The sequence below is a fragment of the Littorina saxatilis genome, linkage group LG4 (genome assembly GCF_037325665.1).
Source record: "Littorina saxatilis isolate snail1 linkage group LG4, US_GU_Lsax_2.0, whole genome shotgun sequence".
NCBI classification, from domain to species: Eukaryota; Metazoa; Mollusca; class Gastropoda; order Littorinimorpha; family Littorinidae; genus Littorina; species Littorina saxatilis.
In genome coordinates, this window is record NC_090248.1 from 4,665,831 (window position 1) to 4,682,302 (window position 16,472).

The 16,472-nt window shown below is 42.4% G+C and overlaps 2 protein-coding genes across 2 annotated transcripts in view; one reads left to right on the forward strand and one right to left on the reverse strand.

The window, feature by feature from the left end:
* LOC138963812 (cell death abnormality protein 1-like) overlaps positions 1-16,472 on the reverse strand; it is an 82,013-nt gene that overhangs the window by 38,170 nt on the left and 27,371 nt on the right. The window contains exons 8-14 of the mRNA XM_070335665.1: positions 13,744-13,836; positions 13,308-13,406; positions 12,783-12,869; positions 8,326-8,451; positions 7,067-7,210; positions 6,624-6,761; positions 5,570-5,707 (exon numbers count right to left, since the gene is read on the reverse strand). Coding sequence (XP_070191766.1) covers positions 5,570-5,707; positions 6,624-6,761; positions 7,067-7,210; positions 8,326-8,451; positions 12,783-12,869; positions 13,308-13,406; positions 13,744-13,836 — 825 coding nt within the window. The remainder of the gene's footprint in view (positions 1-5,569; positions 5,708-6,623; positions 6,762-7,066; positions 7,211-8,325; positions 8,452-12,782; positions 12,870-13,307; positions 13,407-13,743; positions 13,837-16,472) is intronic.
* Positions 14,015-15,368, forward strand: LOC138963630 (uncharacterized). Its single transcript, XM_070335477.1, has 3 exons — positions 14,015-14,286; positions 14,638-14,728; positions 15,066-15,368. The coding sequence occupies exons 1-3, from the start codon at positions 14,237-14,239 to the stop codon at positions 15,366-15,368; spliced, it is 444 nt and encodes a 147-aa protein (XP_070191578.1). The 5' UTR covers positions 14,015-14,236.

The window sequence follows — 16,472 nt, forward strand, 5'->3', positions numbered from 1 at the left end:
TCAACGGACGTCATCTATAATGGCTACAATGTACAGTACACATATTTAATGTTGTGTTTGTTGCCAACAAGTTACATTTTCTTACAATTATTAATTTTTAAAAAAAAGTTTCGTTTTGCGATTTTTTTTAAGTCGTTTTCTCTAACATCGGTTAATATGACCAGCCGCTTATTATGACCATTTTATCCCGGTCCCAAAATGGTCTTATCCCATGACCTGCCTCTTTGTCTCTGTTAGCTGAGGAGGGGATTATTCTGGATTACCCATCACAACCATATGAATTATCCATCACAACCGAGTCTCGATCTCACCTGTCATTGGTCTTTGTCTCTTTGGTCTCAGAGTACAACTGAATAATTTATAGAGGTCATCTGCATATTTATCGTTAACTCGGGACTACTTTTTTTTCAGCAAAACGATTGAGATATTCTGCGGTATAAAAGTCGAACTGACGTTTGGCTAACGATCTACAAACATTATCATTGAAGAAATAAAGAAAACAACAAAGAATGTACACATATGATCTGTTTGGGTGAATAGAGCTGAGTGAAGATTGTGAGTTGTCCGACGCGGTGAGACTGAGAGAGAGACAGAGAGCACGAGAGAGAGCGACAGAGACAGTGATTCAAGGCGCACAACTCTAGTAAAGTTGTCGTAACGAGGTACGCTTCATGGGCAACCGCTTAGATCAATCCCAAGAGCATCCTGATTCAAAATCTTGAGCGACAAAATAAAACTTACACTAAAACAGTATGCTTATAGTTTTGTTCATTTGTTATCGCTTTTAGAGCATTGATTGCTAAATATGGTTCAACAGAACAAGGCTGTCTCATCAGTCGTCTGCTACAGATCTGTCGTCTGCTGCAGGATCTGTCGTTTGCTATACATGTAGTATCTTCGGCTCAAGTTGACCAGCATGGAAATTGCCATTTTCAAAGTTGGTGATACTGTTAGAATAACAGGTGGTGAAGAAGGTCGGATCTTGGACATACAGAGACCACTAGGCTACATGATATGCGTTGCCGCATAAAAAACAACTCGACAGTGGTGCGCCGTTTTCACCTCGCCTAAGACAACGACAGACATCAAAGTTAGGCTCACCTAAATCAGTAAGTGACGATTGAAGAAGTAGGCAATACAAATTTGAACACCGAAGCACAAAGGCTCGAATAAGCACACACTCAGCAATCATCTTCATCGCTTGTAAAATCACACACGCGGTCTTTCGAATTCCGCTGAACTCAGGTCAAAAATGAGTTACTTCCCTTCGGGTATCATTCTCTCCCGTCGCTAGCTGTGAAGCGAAGATTATCAGAATGCGGTCTTTCGCAGTTTTGACGAATGCCAGCTCGGGTAACCGACTGAAACCGGCCGGTAACTACATAGTATCAAATGCATTCAACGGCACAATCCTGGAAACAAAAATACAAAAGGGGACTCGTTTCGCACATGAATATCATGACACGATTTTTGGTGGCAGAAGGTATGATGAGCAGTAAACAGGCACTCGCAGAGTTTGTGTCAAAAAGTTCGGTTTTTTAATGAAAACGTCGGAGTAATGGGATAAACAGCTTACACACCTCGTCCTGAATATCGTGCATATTTTCCCTCGGGTCGATTTACAGGTATTACCTCGCCAGAGGCTCGGTAATACCTGAAAATCGACCCTAGGGAAAATATGCACGATATTCAGAACTCGGAGTGTGTAACCTATATATATTAACCGGCGTCCACTGTATTATGGAAACACGCGTTCTACTTCTTTGATACTACTGTTGCAGTCGGTTTTGACGCTGCCGCCACCTCGCCGCCACCTCGCCGCAACGGCACGCCGTCGCGTCGCGATATGGAAACACAGCTTTAGCGTGATTAATAATAATAATAATAACGATTACTTATATAGCGCGTAAACCTCGTGGTGACGAGCCCAGAGCGCTTTACACTTACACAATCATAATACAAACAAGGAAAGAGAACTAAATCCGAATAAATTCAAACATGGTCACACACACCCACACACGCACGCACACACACGCGCGCGCACACACAATCTTTCTTTCGTCATTGTCAATGTTCAGGTAACCCGCAATGTCATTCCATGTACGCATACGTTATTCTAGTACAACACACACAGGCACATACACATCCTCATGAACGCCACACTTTAGTAGATAATACACGTGGCAGCGCCGATGACTCACCGATCATGGGATCTCCTTCAGAGGTCTAACTTAAACATGTGTGTTTTGAGGGCTGTTCTAAAGGCAGATGGTGACTGGGAATCCCTAATGCTCCGGGGGATTTTCTCCCAGACAAGAGGTCCCTGGTACTTGAAGGATCTCTCAAATCCATAGTTAGTTGATTTTCTGTTTCTTTTTGGTTTACTAAGTACATTGGTATCTGTTGCAGAGCGAAGAGAGGAGAGGTTTGAATATTTTGATAACATCTCAGAGAGATAAGCAGGTCCTGTACCATGAAAGAAAGAGAAACAAATGCATGCAATTTTGTATTGAATACGACTTCTTACAGGCAGCCAGTGAAGGGATCTCAAAACAGGTGTGATGTGGTGTCTTTTAGGGGTCTTTGTGATTAATCTAGCGGAGTTGTTCTGTACTTTCTGCAGTTTTTCAATGAGATAGTCAAATGAACCAGAAAGAAGGGCATTTCCGTAATCTAGCCTTGAAAGAACGAGAGAGCAAATGAGGGTTTTTGTAGCATCGGAAGAAAGGCAGTGGCGGATGGAGCTAATTTTTCTCAGTTCATAGTAGGCATTTCTACAGACAGTGGAGACTTGTTGTTTGAAACAGAGAGTTTCGTCGAAGATGACACCGATGTTTCGTACTTGAGAAGCCAACTGAATATCAGTTCCAGCTATAGAGATTTGGGCAGGAAGGGATGGTTCTTTTTTAAGAGAAGGGGGTACAACTAGCATGATCTCGGTCTTGTCGTCATTAAGTTTCAATTTATTTTCGGTCATCCACAATTTCAAGTCAGAGATGCAGTTCTTAGTTGTCTCGATTGTGTTGGGGAGGTCAGTAATAGGGCCAGATTTTTGTAACTGAGTGTCATCAGCAAAGCTTTCATAGGAAACAGAGTGGCGAGAGATGACATTAGATATTGGTTTCGTGTACATGATGAATAGCACCGGGCCAAGTACAGATCCTTGGGGGACACCGAAAGTCAACGGGGATGGAGCAGATTGGAAGCCGTCAATGGAGACTATCTGAGAGCGGTCTGTGAGGTAGGACTTAAACCAAGCTAAGGCAGTGTGGCAAATACCAAAAGAATTGTGAAGTCTTGTCAGGAGAACGGAGTGGTCAATAGTGTCAAATGCTGCCGAGAGATCTAATAGAGAAAGGACAGACACATGCTTTTGATCGAGAGCTAAGAGAAGGTCGTTTGCAACTTTGATGAGAGCGGTTTCTGTTGAGTGGCCAGCCCTATACGCGGACTGATGGGGATCGAGGAGCTTGTTCTGGGTAAGGTGCCCAATGATCTGAGAGAGAACTATCTTTTCAAGTAATTTCGAGAAAAAAGGAAGATTTGAGACGGGTCTGAAGTTTTTTAGGCAGTTAGGGTCTAGGGAAGGTTTTTTAAGCAGAGGGCGGACTACCGCCGATTTGTATACAGATGGGAAGATCCCGATTAGGTCTATGAGTCTAACTTGATAAGACAGAGTTATGAACAGAGTTGGAAAGACAGACACTGCATACAAGACAAACATGTGACGCGCATGTGGTCATAAAAATACGTTATGATGAAAATACACACAAAACGAAAGAGACTTTGACGTCATGTGTTTGTGTTCGGTCAACTCCGTCGTGTATATGGCGATGGTCTATCTGGTAAGACTGCGTGGTCACGGCGTGAGTACCGAACACTTTTTTTTTCTCTGTTGGCGTTACAGCTGTGAAACAATCGCTTGTTTGCTTCAGTCGTGTAGGTGCATAGTTTGCTTCTACGTTCGTTTTATTCATGTTGATGACGGTTTTGTGAGACAAGTCAGCGAATCTATCGTGTGGAAGAAATTTCTGTAAAAAAAAAACCACTCAACCAAACAGGATGCATTGATGCGTTTACAGTTTGCTGAAGAATTGAACTGTTTGAGGTTAATGTCATCCGTTTATGCATGTCGAGACGAGTCATAAAGCTTTGGAATAAAAGATTCCATGCATTGCTTGACGATCTGAATGTTCACAGATGAGGTCCCAGTGTGTAGGTTGAATCTATGAATCGGTACGACCTTCCATTGGGCCAGATTATGAACAGAGGGTTCATGGTCGGAATCAAGAGGTCATATTTGACTGGCTCCCATTCGAAACGTCATCATTTCATTCAATATTTGCTTTTTTCTTGTTTCTGTGGCTGCGCAAGTTATTTGCCAAGGTCATGGCAGAAGTTTAAGACTACTGAGCTATATCGCGGGATATTTTCTCACTAGAATAACAGAGACAAAGAAGAAAGAGCTAGGTCATGGGATAGTATGAGTTATTTCTAATATGCTGACTGTTAGCAAATGATAACAGACATGTCGCAAAAAGAAATATCAAGCATGCTGAAATCGTTTGTGAGTCATGTCTGTAATCATTTGCTAACAGTCAGTATATTAAAAATAACGGTTTTATTACTGTTTAATTCGACCAAAAGAAATTTCGAAGTGACCCCGCGGATGAGACAGAACAGCCGCAATGGGAACTTGAGTGTTCCTACCTGATTATGCCTGTCAGTCAAAGAATTCTCGTGACCTGGGTCAGCCAATCAGAGTACCACACCTGGCGTGATGAATATTCACAGGTCAAATGCGTTTGACACACAACAATCTCACAAGATTAACCATGTTGAACTTGCTTCGCTTTTTTTTTTTAAACAGAGAACGACAGATTTAGAACCGACTCCAGACGGATGGGAAATGACGTAACGATACATTTGACGTAAAGCGAGTGACGCAATTTCACTTGATTTTTCCGAACTTTGATAATTTAGATTTCAAGTGAGCGGGTCGGCATTGCACACTCAGAGGATGGGCGGTGCCTTGCTGTTCCGTAAAGCACCCACCGACAATACTCGCTTTTCGGTATTTTTTTTTTAGATAAAGAGAGTATTATCTGACAGCATTTGAAATGTTATTCTTTAGAATAAATCACGCTGATATTGTTGATTTAGATTGTTTACTTTGTCTTGTTAATGTCTAGCTTGATAAACAAAAAGTGTCCCTGCCTGAACAATATAACATTTAGAGGGTTACCTAGAATGTGTCTTGATTGGTCAACAAGCCATATGGGTCACTGAATTGGTAATAAAATAAGTTATTTATGTATTGATTAGCTTAGATGCCATGTCATGTTGACCTGACAAATATTATATCGTTGGTTACTTTTTTAACCATAAAGATGCGCAAGAGTACGATTGAATCTGTGATAAAACAGATAAAACAGTGTGTTTTCGTCTTTGAAACACTTCCGTTAACTGTAATTAGATACAGTTGTTTATTTGTTCGAACGTCAGCAGTGTATCTGTTTCCAATTGTTGAGCTCTTCAGAAATGTAGATGATTTGTACACAATACTTACTTGTGTTACACAGCTCTCCGATGTAGCCTGGTTCACAGCCTATGGTACAGCTGCCTGTCGTTGTGTTGCACGGTTGTCCCCCTTTACACTGACCACAACTCTCACTGCAGTTCTGTCCGTATGTGTTGTCTTCACAATCTGCATGTATGCACATTTCAAAAAGTAAATCAGAGAAAAAAGAAGACTTTTTCAAAAGGGCGTACACAATCTTCTCATTAACTTACAATCATTTTCAAGTTCCTTTTTTCCACAATACGAATGACAGAGTGGGGAGAACTATACACATAAGCACCAGACAACCAGCATAGCAAACCCAAACAACAACTCTACATCAGCAGATTGGTTGTAACAAATTGTAATGGAGCAATTATCAAACAGAAAATCATCAACTAAGCAGAATCAAGCCATAGACGATTAATTCAAAATGTTACAAATAACAAATCAAATGTCCAGAAGTAAGTGAGTGAGATATAGGCGGGGCGGGGATATAGCTCAGTTGGTAGCGCGCTGGATTTGTATTCAGTTGGCCGCTGTCAGCGCGAGTTCGATCCCAGGTTCGGCGGAAATTTATTTCACAGAGTCAACTTTGTGTGCAGACTCTCTTCGGTGTCCGAACCACCCCCCGTGTATACTACATTGGGTGTGCACGTTAAAGATCCCACGATTGACAAAAGGGTCTTTCCTGGCAAAATTGCTTAGGCACAGTTAATAATTGTCTACCATACCCGTGTGACTTGGAATAAGGCCGTGAAAGGTAAATATGCGCCGACATGGCTGCAATCTACTGGCCGTATAAAATTTCATCTCACACGGCATCACTGCAGAGCGCCTAGAACTGTACCCACGGAATATGCGCGATATAAGCCTCATTGATTGATTGATTGATTGATAAGATGCTAACAAATTGTCGGAATTATGTGTTACTACAAAAAAAAACACGTTGATGCTGCGAGCTGCGAGACACGTCATACTTGCGTAGGTACTTCAGGAGAGTATAACGACATTCAATGGGTATTTTGAGCTTGCTAGTCGTTATATAAGAATACAAACTTACTTGCATGACACAGCGGGGGATAGAACCCCGGCTCACACAGAGGACATTGTCCAGTGACCGGGTGACACTGTTGTCTGTTGTCACACTGACCACAGGACAGAGAGCAGCGGGACGGACCGTACTGACCACCGTCACACGCTGAAAAGCATTGTATTATTACTATGGACAACAATAAAACAAAGACGATAAGATTAAATACAATTCTGACTGAAGAGAATAAGAGAGTTACAAATGACTTTTTAAGGAAAGTGACGACTCCCAGCAAAGTGCCGTACGTACTGTATTCGTCGCGGCCACTATCTCGCTCACATCTACTACATTTACCAGAATCGACATTGTATAAACAAATGTTCTTACATTATCAGTTCCCCGCTACACTATGCACGAGTACATCAGACCATTTTATCAACTAACAGCTTTTTGGGGCTACAATTCGTAATTACCTTCATCACACATGTCGCCCTTTCTCCCATGTGGACACTCGTCACAGTGACCGGTGGTCTTGTCACACGGTGTGTTGTTGTCACATGTCCCTGGACACGGGATACAGGCAGGGGCAGTCTGCTTGTAGTACTTGTCGACACAGACTGCAACAGGTTTTGGATTTGATGATGTTGACAAGGACATTTTACCTCTAAAACAACGTTACAATACAAACTGGTTGATGACAATGTCAACTTATCTGACTGGAAATATCCTTAATAAATAAATAAAGACAACTGTTGTTTTCTAGTAACTCATAACTCATAACTCATAACTCATAACATTTTATTGATCCAACAAAGGAAATTAATTTAGTCATCAGCACATATAGGTCATTAATTAATAACTATAAAAGAATAAAAGAAGAAAATTCATAAAACCCATGATATAAAAATACCCTTTTTTCTTGCACACCTGACACGCCGACACACCAATACACATGCATACATACCTACATACATACCTACATACATACCTACATACATACATACATACATACATACATACATACATTCCATGTTAAAGTGTAGTTAAGAACATCACAGTAATTATATCATTGTTTGGATTAACAGATAAGTTTTTATGTAAATGATGATAACAACAATCCATAATTAACGCTATTGCACTACCAAAAGAAGAGACCAACCAAACACATAAAACCAATCACAGTAATCATCATCAGTTATCACAGGTATCACAGTAGATTAGCCATCAGGTAGTTAGACTCAATTGGGCAAGTATAGTGTCAACACCATCACAACAGTGCTAAAGCTCATTATCACAGCACTAGTTATGATCAAAGGTCAAACAGTCATCAAATCATATTAAATCTATCACTAAGAGGTACATTTAAAAGGCATCACTGATAGTCTGTGGCCAGGACAATGGCTCGGTTGCTGTTAAAATATCTCACAGCTGCAGGAACAAAAGAAAGTGGGAATCTATCTGAGAAAGTAAGTGAACCTAACATAATCTATGTTTGTCTGCCTGTCTGTCTGTCTGTCTGTCTGTCTGTCTGTCTGTCTGTCTGTCTGTCTGTGTCTGTCTGTATGTATGTGTGTATGGCTGACTCTCTGTCTCATTTTTTGTTTGCCCTCTGCACGCATATTATGAATTTAGATATTCAATTCAAGGTATTCTGAAACATTCACATTTTGTTTCTCCTTATGAATTTACATGCACAATGTGCAACATACGTTATCTGTTCTGTTTAATGTACCTGTACAGTCAGGAAAGATCAGGTTATCTTTACACGCCGTGCAGTTCCCAGAGTTCTGGTCACATTGTCCACAGCCTGAGGAGCATGACATGTTGCACAACTTCCCGTACTGTCCGTTAGGGCACGCTGAATTAAAGGGAAAACCAGTGATGAAAGAGACTCAGACTCAGACTCAGAACTTTATTACAAAAGGATAAAGGTTTTAGGCAAAGCCTATTCTTCCAACCTGTCCCGCTTTATAAAACACATAAAGACAGGCGGACATAAAGGGAGAGAGGGAGAGAGAGAGAGAGAGAGAGGGAGAGAGAGAGAGAGAGAGAGAGAGAGAGAGAGAGAGAGAGAGAGGGCAAGAGAGAGAGGGAGAGTGAGAAAGAGATAGAGAGAGAGAGAGGGAGGGAGAGAGAGAGGGAGAGGGAAAGAGGGAGGGAGAGAGAGGGAGAGACAGAGAGAGAGACAGAGAGAGAGACATAGAGAGAGAGACAGAGAGAGAGAGAGAGAGAGAGAGAGAGAGAGAGAGAGAGATGGATGGATGGATGTTTTATTGTTCTAATCAATAAGTTGATTTTGACAACTTTTGAGAGAGAGAGACAGGGATAGAGAGAGAGAAGGAGGGGAGAGAGAGAGAGAGACGGAGAGAGAGAGGGAGAGAGAGAGAGATAGAGGGAGAGGGAGAGAGAGGGCGAGAGTGAGAGAGAGAGCGAGTGAGTGAGAGAGAGATCGAGAGAGTGAGTGAGAGAGAGAGAGAGAGAGAGAGAGAGAGAGAGAGAGAGAGAGAGAGAGAGAAAGAGAGTCAAATCAAATCAAATCAAATCAAATTTTATGTTGTCGGCCGTTGAGGAACGCGAGCTATTTATAGCTCGATGTTTCTTATACGTCGCTGACACCTGCGAATTGTAGAGTTCTGTTTGTGATAGGGTCTGGCTGCTCCTATATCATTTTTACATTTGGTCAAGTTTTGACTAAATGTTTTATCATAGAGGGGGAATCGAGACGAGAGTCGTGATGTATGTGTGTGTGTGTGTGTGTGTGTGTGTGTGTGTGTCTGTGTGTCTGTGTGTCTGTGTGTGTGTAGAGCGATTCAGACTAAACTACCGGACGATCTCTATGAATTAATTTTACATGAGAGTTCCTGGGAATGATATCCCCGGACGTTTTTATATTTAGTCAAGTTTTGACTAAATATTTTAACATCGAGGGGGAATCGAAACGAGGGTCGTGGTGTATGTGTGTGTGTATGTGTGTGTGTGTGTGTGTGTGTGTGCGTGCGTGCGTGTAGAGCGATTCAGACCAAACTACTGGACCGATCTTTATGAAATTTGACATGAGAGTTCCTGGGATTGATATCCCCATACGTTTTTTTCTTTTTGTTGATAAATGTCTTTGATGACGTCATATCCGGCTTTTCGTGAAAGTTGAGGCGGCACTGTCACGCCCTCATTTTTCAACCAAATTGGTTGAAATTTTGGTCAAGTAATCTTCGACAAAGCCCGGGGTTCGGTATTGCATTTCAGCTTGGTGGCTTAAAAATTAATTTATGACTTTGGTCATTAAAAATCTGAAAATTGTAAAAAAAATATTTCTTTCATAAAACGATCCAAATTTACGTTTATCTTATTCTCCATCATTTGCTGATTCCAAAAACATATAAATATGTTATATTTGGATTAAAAACAAGCTCTGAAAATTAAATATATAAAAATTATTATCAAAATTAAATTGTCCAAATCAATTTAAAAACAATTTCATCTTCGGTTCCTGATTCCAAAAACATATAGATATGATATGTTTGGATTAAAAACACGCTCAGAAAGTTAAAACGAAGAGAGGTACAGAAAAGCGTGCTATCCTTCTTAGCGCAACTACTACCCCGCTCTTCTTGTCAATTTCACTGCCTTTGCCATGAGCGGTGGACTGACGATGCTACGAGTATACGGTCTTGCTGAAAAATGGCATTGCATTCAGTTTCATTCTGTGAGTTCGACAGCTACTTGACTAAATATTGTATTTTCGCCTTACGCGACTTGTTTTCATTTGCTTTCGATAGATACCTTTGATGACGTCATATCCGGCTTTTTTGTAAAAGTTGAGGCGGCACTGTCACACCCGCATTTTTCAATCAAATTGATTGAAATTTTGGCAAAAAAAATCTTCGACAAAGGCCGGACTTTGGTTTTGCATTTCAGCTTAGTGGCTTAAAAACTAATGAATGAGTTTGGTCATTAAAAATCGGAAACTTGTAATTAAAATATTTTTTTTTATTAAACGATCCCAAGTTCATTTCATCTTATTCGTTGTCATTTTCTGATTCCCAAAACATATACATATGTTATATTTGGATTACAAACAAGCTCTGAAAATTAAAAATATGAAAATTATCATTAAAATAAATTGTCCAAAATCGATTTAAAAACAAGTTCACCTTATTCCTTGTCGGTCCCTGATTCCAAAATCATATAGATATGATGTGTTTGCATTAAAAACAAACTCAGTAAGCTAAAAAGAATAGAGATACAGAAAAGCGTGTTATCCTGCTCAGCGCGACCACTACCCCACTGTTCTGGTTTGTCGATTTCACTGCCTTTGCCACGAGTGGTGGACTGACGAAACTACGAGTATGCGGTCTTGGTGAAAAAAGCAGTGCGTTCAGTTTCATTCTGTGAGTTCGACAGCTTGACTAAATGTTGTTATTTCGCCTTACGCGACTTGTTAAGTTTTAATAAAGGCCTTGGGTGGCAAGGTCCCAAACTTATCGCTAGACGTGTGCACACGCACCCACTTGGTCCCTGGATATGAAAAGACATTACTGCAACTAACGCCATTGCTTCTCATAGCCACTTTATACTTTTATCAGAACCTTTAAGAATACCCTTCTATGTCCAAGTATCTCTTATTACAGACCTGTTTACCCCTAAAACATTGCATGTGTATTTTCTGGGAGCAAAATGAGGCAAATGTGTAGTTTTGTAATTGAATGTGTAGAATTTCTCGTCGACCTATCACAACAACAAGAACAATGATTGCTACTTTTTACCACATGTATTGATTTGACTGACGGAAAAATGGGAATTGCAGACAGTGCAATGAGCATGACGTTTTCCTTTCCGCGAAGAGACAAGGCATGGGTAGTCCTGATGATATTTTGGCAGAAAGACTTGGTTCGGCGCATTGCTCGTCTTTTTCTTTTTGGTCGGTGGCCTTTCGGAGTCATTTTCTTCACAGTTCTCATCTTCACTTTCGTGTGCTCTGCGTTCAGCCATTGTGTCGAAACGCCCGCATGGTTTGGCAGTAACGCGTTCAGTTGTGCCCGGCATTTGCTTGGAGAAGCCTATTCGGCATTAACAAGCTACAACGCAACGCCCACGGGCGCTGCACGCAGCAAACGACTGCTGGCCGAAAACATGGATTGGAAAATGGATCGGTCAAGGGAGATGAAGAAAATTACGGATTGTGATATGCGTAGCCGAAACAATACCGTTTGCGTGCAGGGACGGGGCGGTGTGAGAGCACAACGGGACAAGGAACAGGTGTAAACAGAAAAGACGAAAAAAAAATTTTTTAACTTTTTTTAATTTTTTTTTTAATACCGTTTGCGTAGAAAACGACAGACTTGCGTAGTTGCGTAGTATATTATTCAAATTCGTAGTTTACTACGCTCAATGTGTAGTGTAAACAGGTCTGCTTATTACCACTTTTAATTAGATGAGCGAGAGTGTGCGGGGGGTGGGAGGGTGGTGAACCACTGTACATAAAGGGAAAGGTTGTGTGCGCGCCTGTGTGTGTTTTTAATCTAAGACAAATGTCGCCAATGTTTTTACAGAATGACGTTAAATAAACGATTTTATCATCATTTCATTTTGTGTTCTTGGGAACCTTTGGGTACCCATAACAGTTTGTATAGGGCTAAGAAATTGGGTCTAAAGTTCTCAATCCTGTTTGACTGGGATTTGCCTCCAAAGTTGAATGTGGCGTTCCGAAACTCGGATACATATTTAACATTACATTGCATCGTAAGAACCTCTCAGGCTTATGTACTCATGCCACACACACAACACACACACACACACACACACACACACACACACACACACACACACACATACACACTCACACACACACACACACACACACACACACACACTTTTTTTTATCAAAGGTTTGCGGCAAAATGAGCCATCAAATATTTTGGCGCCATAAACTTGTTTTGGAGCTTCTGAAGACGTTAGATCAATAAAACAAATGAGGACTCAGTTTTGGGTCCCCATTTGGGTTTAGGTCCTCAATTTGAAGGTATGCAGCAGTTGCAAGTCCTGAATGGTGATCATATGCTAACACACACACACACACACACACACACACACACACACACACACACACACACAATCCCAGAAGAGCTACGTTGTATATATGCCAATGGAAGGCAACTGTTATCGCTGACATGCAACAATCCATGGGCTTACCTGTACAGTCTCCGTTAGTACTGTTACACCCTCCTTCACAGTTGGCATTGCAGGTACATTTACTTCCAAAGAACCCTCTTTTGCATCCTGAAAAAAGGTAACACAGGTCGTCGACATTGCAAAGTAAAGTGCGATACTCTCGGCAAGAGAAAGATTGGATTCATTGAATGGTGTTTTATTTGTATTTCTAATGTAAACCATTCATCATGTGTGCTTATTGGTTTCACTACGTTGCAGGTTTACTAATAATTTCTTCAACCACACCAAAGCAAGAATGAGAAAAGAAGAAGAAGAACTGAACATAATTGAACTGAACTTTATTTTACAACAACAACAACAACAACAACAACAACAACAACAACAACAACAACAACAACAACAACAACAACAACAACAACAACAACAACGATGACTCGAATAACGCCAGAAAAATGAAACATGACAGAAAGGCAAACTTCCTAGATCTCTGTATTGAGATCAGTGTCTGGCCATTCAGACACTTAGGGTCTGAACAGTGCTACTTACCATTACAGTCTCCAGTAGCACGTTGACAGGTATAACCGGTACACTTGGCTGGACAAATCCCATGGCAAACATGAGGGCCAAAAACTCCCGGCTTGCAGCCTGTACAAATTATTAAAAACCATTACAAGTGTAAGGTGTGTGCTCGTGCATCTGTGCGTGTAAAATTGATTGAAATGGTACATTTCAGAATTGTATATTACTCCGTACTTTGGGTACACAAGCACTCGCAACCCAAACCTTTTTCGAACACACACACACACACACACACACACACACACACACACACACACACACACACACACACACACATACACACACACACACACACACACACACACACACACACATACACACAAATACACACACTCTCTCTCTCTCTCTCTTTCTCTCTCTCTCTCCCCCTCTCTCGCAAACTTACTTCCAGTGTACAACTTACGTGTGCAGCGACCGCCTGTCTTGTCACAGCCTCCGTCACAGTTCTGGTCACAGCGAGAGGAACAGTTTGGTCCGTAGGACCCCTCGTGGCACACTGCAAAGCATGGACGTATACTATTATGTATAGGCAATGCAAAATCCAACAAAAAGGCGAAACACGCATAGCGCAAACAAACACAAATAATTATGTTTTCTAAAGTGCGCGTACGTGAAAAGAAAAATGCATCAAGGACATTGGCTGAGGCGCAGCTTTAACGTAGACAGTAACACCGATTTAACCTTCACCGGGCTTCGTGTTTGATACCCCGATTATGGCATCCTGGGTCCTACAGGACCCATATTTTTCAAAGAAGGATAAAACTGTTTATACTGATTCGGATGATGTGGGTACCACAGGACCCATACTTTTTAAAGAAGGTTGCACAGAGTTATTTGCCTTGGCGATGTAATTCTTTTGTTTCCGTGAGTACTGATCATCGTGACACATTGACAAAATGGCATCAGCAAGCAAGGCAAACCTCGAGGAAGCTTTCAGAAATGTTGGGTAAGCCATTTTAAATCCTTTGTTGTCTAAACTTCGTTGGTACTAGAAAATGAACGGCACTGTAATAAAGTACTTTCAACAAGTCAGAACATGATCTCTTTGTGTACTTGGAACTATTTATTCATTTGGGTGTGATAATGAGATTCCCATGTGCTTCAGTTATTTAGCTGAGCTGGAAAAAAAATATATCAACGTGCTGCGCGTACTGTCTTGTGCTTTATAGACTACTTTGTAGATGTACAGTGATGATCAGTGATGCATGGTGAATACAACGTCCTAGTGAGTTAACACCATTTTCACCCTAATGTTAGTTCTGATTTCACCAATATTTTACATCCTTTGTGTCTGTAGCGCGGACGTGCCAAAGGGGATGGTGCATATCCTGCACCACGTGGGTTCCACCAGGCAGGATGTGTACAGGTCAATGTGGAGCAGCCTCATAGTAAGTTAGTTTTACTGTTTTCATTTATACAAAGTGTACTGTTTGTTGATGGCACAGAAGTGTTTATTTATTCGATATCTGGCCTTCTAATTGGAGACAAAGAATGTGTGCAAAAACGTAGATTATCATGTGGTCATTTTGATATTCACACTGTATACCAAATAAGTTCTCATTGCAATGATACTTGATATGTTGCACACACACACACACACACACACACACACACACACACACACACACACACACACACACACACACACACATGCACACACCAGAGAGAGAGAGAGAGTGAGTTTTCTAACTCGTAACTGAAATTACTGTGATTTTTTTTATACAGTACGTTGGGAAACTGTCGACGTCTGGAAAGAGGACACTGGTGTATCCCACCCGCGTCGCTGGGGCCGATTCGCCCTGCCTCTCGTCCATGGGTTCTACTGCTTCGTCAAAGGGATTTCCGGCCACAGGATTTCTTTCAAGGGATCGTGGCACTTTCAAATCGTTACCATCGACTTCCGGTTCGCATCCTACGGGAGTTCCGGTCGTAGGTGGTAACGGCAATCCGTTTCCTGCCTACGCTTCCGCTCAGGCGGTTGCGGACGGTGGGGGACAGGATGGGTCAGCTTTCAGAGCTTGCCCTTAAGCAGGGTCAGAAGAAAGGCGGTTCCACGCAGTCTTCGTCTTTTCGTGGCTCTGGGCAAAAGACGCGGTCGCATAGGGGTGGCAGCCGTTCTCGCCCCTATAATAAGAAGCCTTCCTTCGGGAAGAAGGGGTCAGGTGGTAAACCTAACCCCCAATGAAGGCTCCCCGATCCAACCACTCCTCTAGCCCCTACCCCTTTGGTAGCGGGCGGCCTCTCAAGGGCAGTTCCAGCTTGGTTGTCTCTCGCGAGCAGCCCTTGGGTTATGGGAGTGGTTCGATCGGGGTTCCGGTTGCTCTGGTTAGAGGACAAGGCTCCTTTAACCAGAACAACACCCAGTTTCAGGTTTCCCGCCGATCCGGAGGCATGTGCCGTCATTCAGGCGGAGGTGCTGCTGCTTTTGCAGAAGCATGCGATAGAGGAGGTCATCGATCGTCGATCCCCGGGGTTTTAAGGGAGACTGTTTGTCGTCCCGAAAGCGTCAGGGGGTTGGCGACCGGTGTTGGATCTGTCTCCCTTGAACGGCTTTCTCCGGAAGGTTCCGTTCAAGATGGAGACTCCAGCGTCTGTCAGGGAGGCCCTTCGTCCGTTGGACTGGGTCACTTCCATCGACCTGACAGACGCATACTTCCATATTCTGATGCACAGGTCAGATCGAAAGTGGCTGCGGTTCCTGTGGGGCGACAGGGTGTTCCAGTTCAGGGCGCTGCCGTTCGGGCTTTCGTTAGCGCCTTGGATCTTCACCATGATAGTGCGCCAGCTTTGCGCTTTAGTGCGGCAGCAAGGGATTCGTCTCAGAGTTTATCTGGACGACTGGTTGGTCCTGAATCAGCTAGAGTCCCTGTGCGATCAGCACACCCGGATAGTCTTGCAGACTGCGAGAGACTTAGGTTTCTCCGTGAACCAAGGGAAGTCCGACTTGGTTCCCTCTCAGCAGTTTACGTATCTGGGCATGGTGTTCGACACCCGAGCTTGGACTGTTTGTCCTGCCCAGCGGAGGATAGACAAGCTACAGGATCTGGTCAGGTCCCTGTCGAGCCTCCGCCACGCGCCAGTCAGGGTATTGGCTTCACTCCAGGGCCAGATGGAGTCGATGTCTACCCTGAT

Coding starts and splice junctions, on each gene's coding strand:
- LOC138963630 (XM_070335477.1), top strand. CDS start 14,237: ATGGCATCAGCAAGCAAGGCAAACCTCGAGGAAGCTTTCAGAAATGTT. Junction 14,287..14,637: donor GAAGCTTTCAGAAATGTTGG/GTAAGCCATTTT, acceptor TTGTGTCTGTAG/CGCGGACGTGCCAAAGGGGA. Junction 14,729..15,065: donor CAATGTGGAGCAGCCTCATA/GTAAGTTAGTTT, acceptor TTTTTTATACAG/TACGTTGGGAAACTGTCGAC.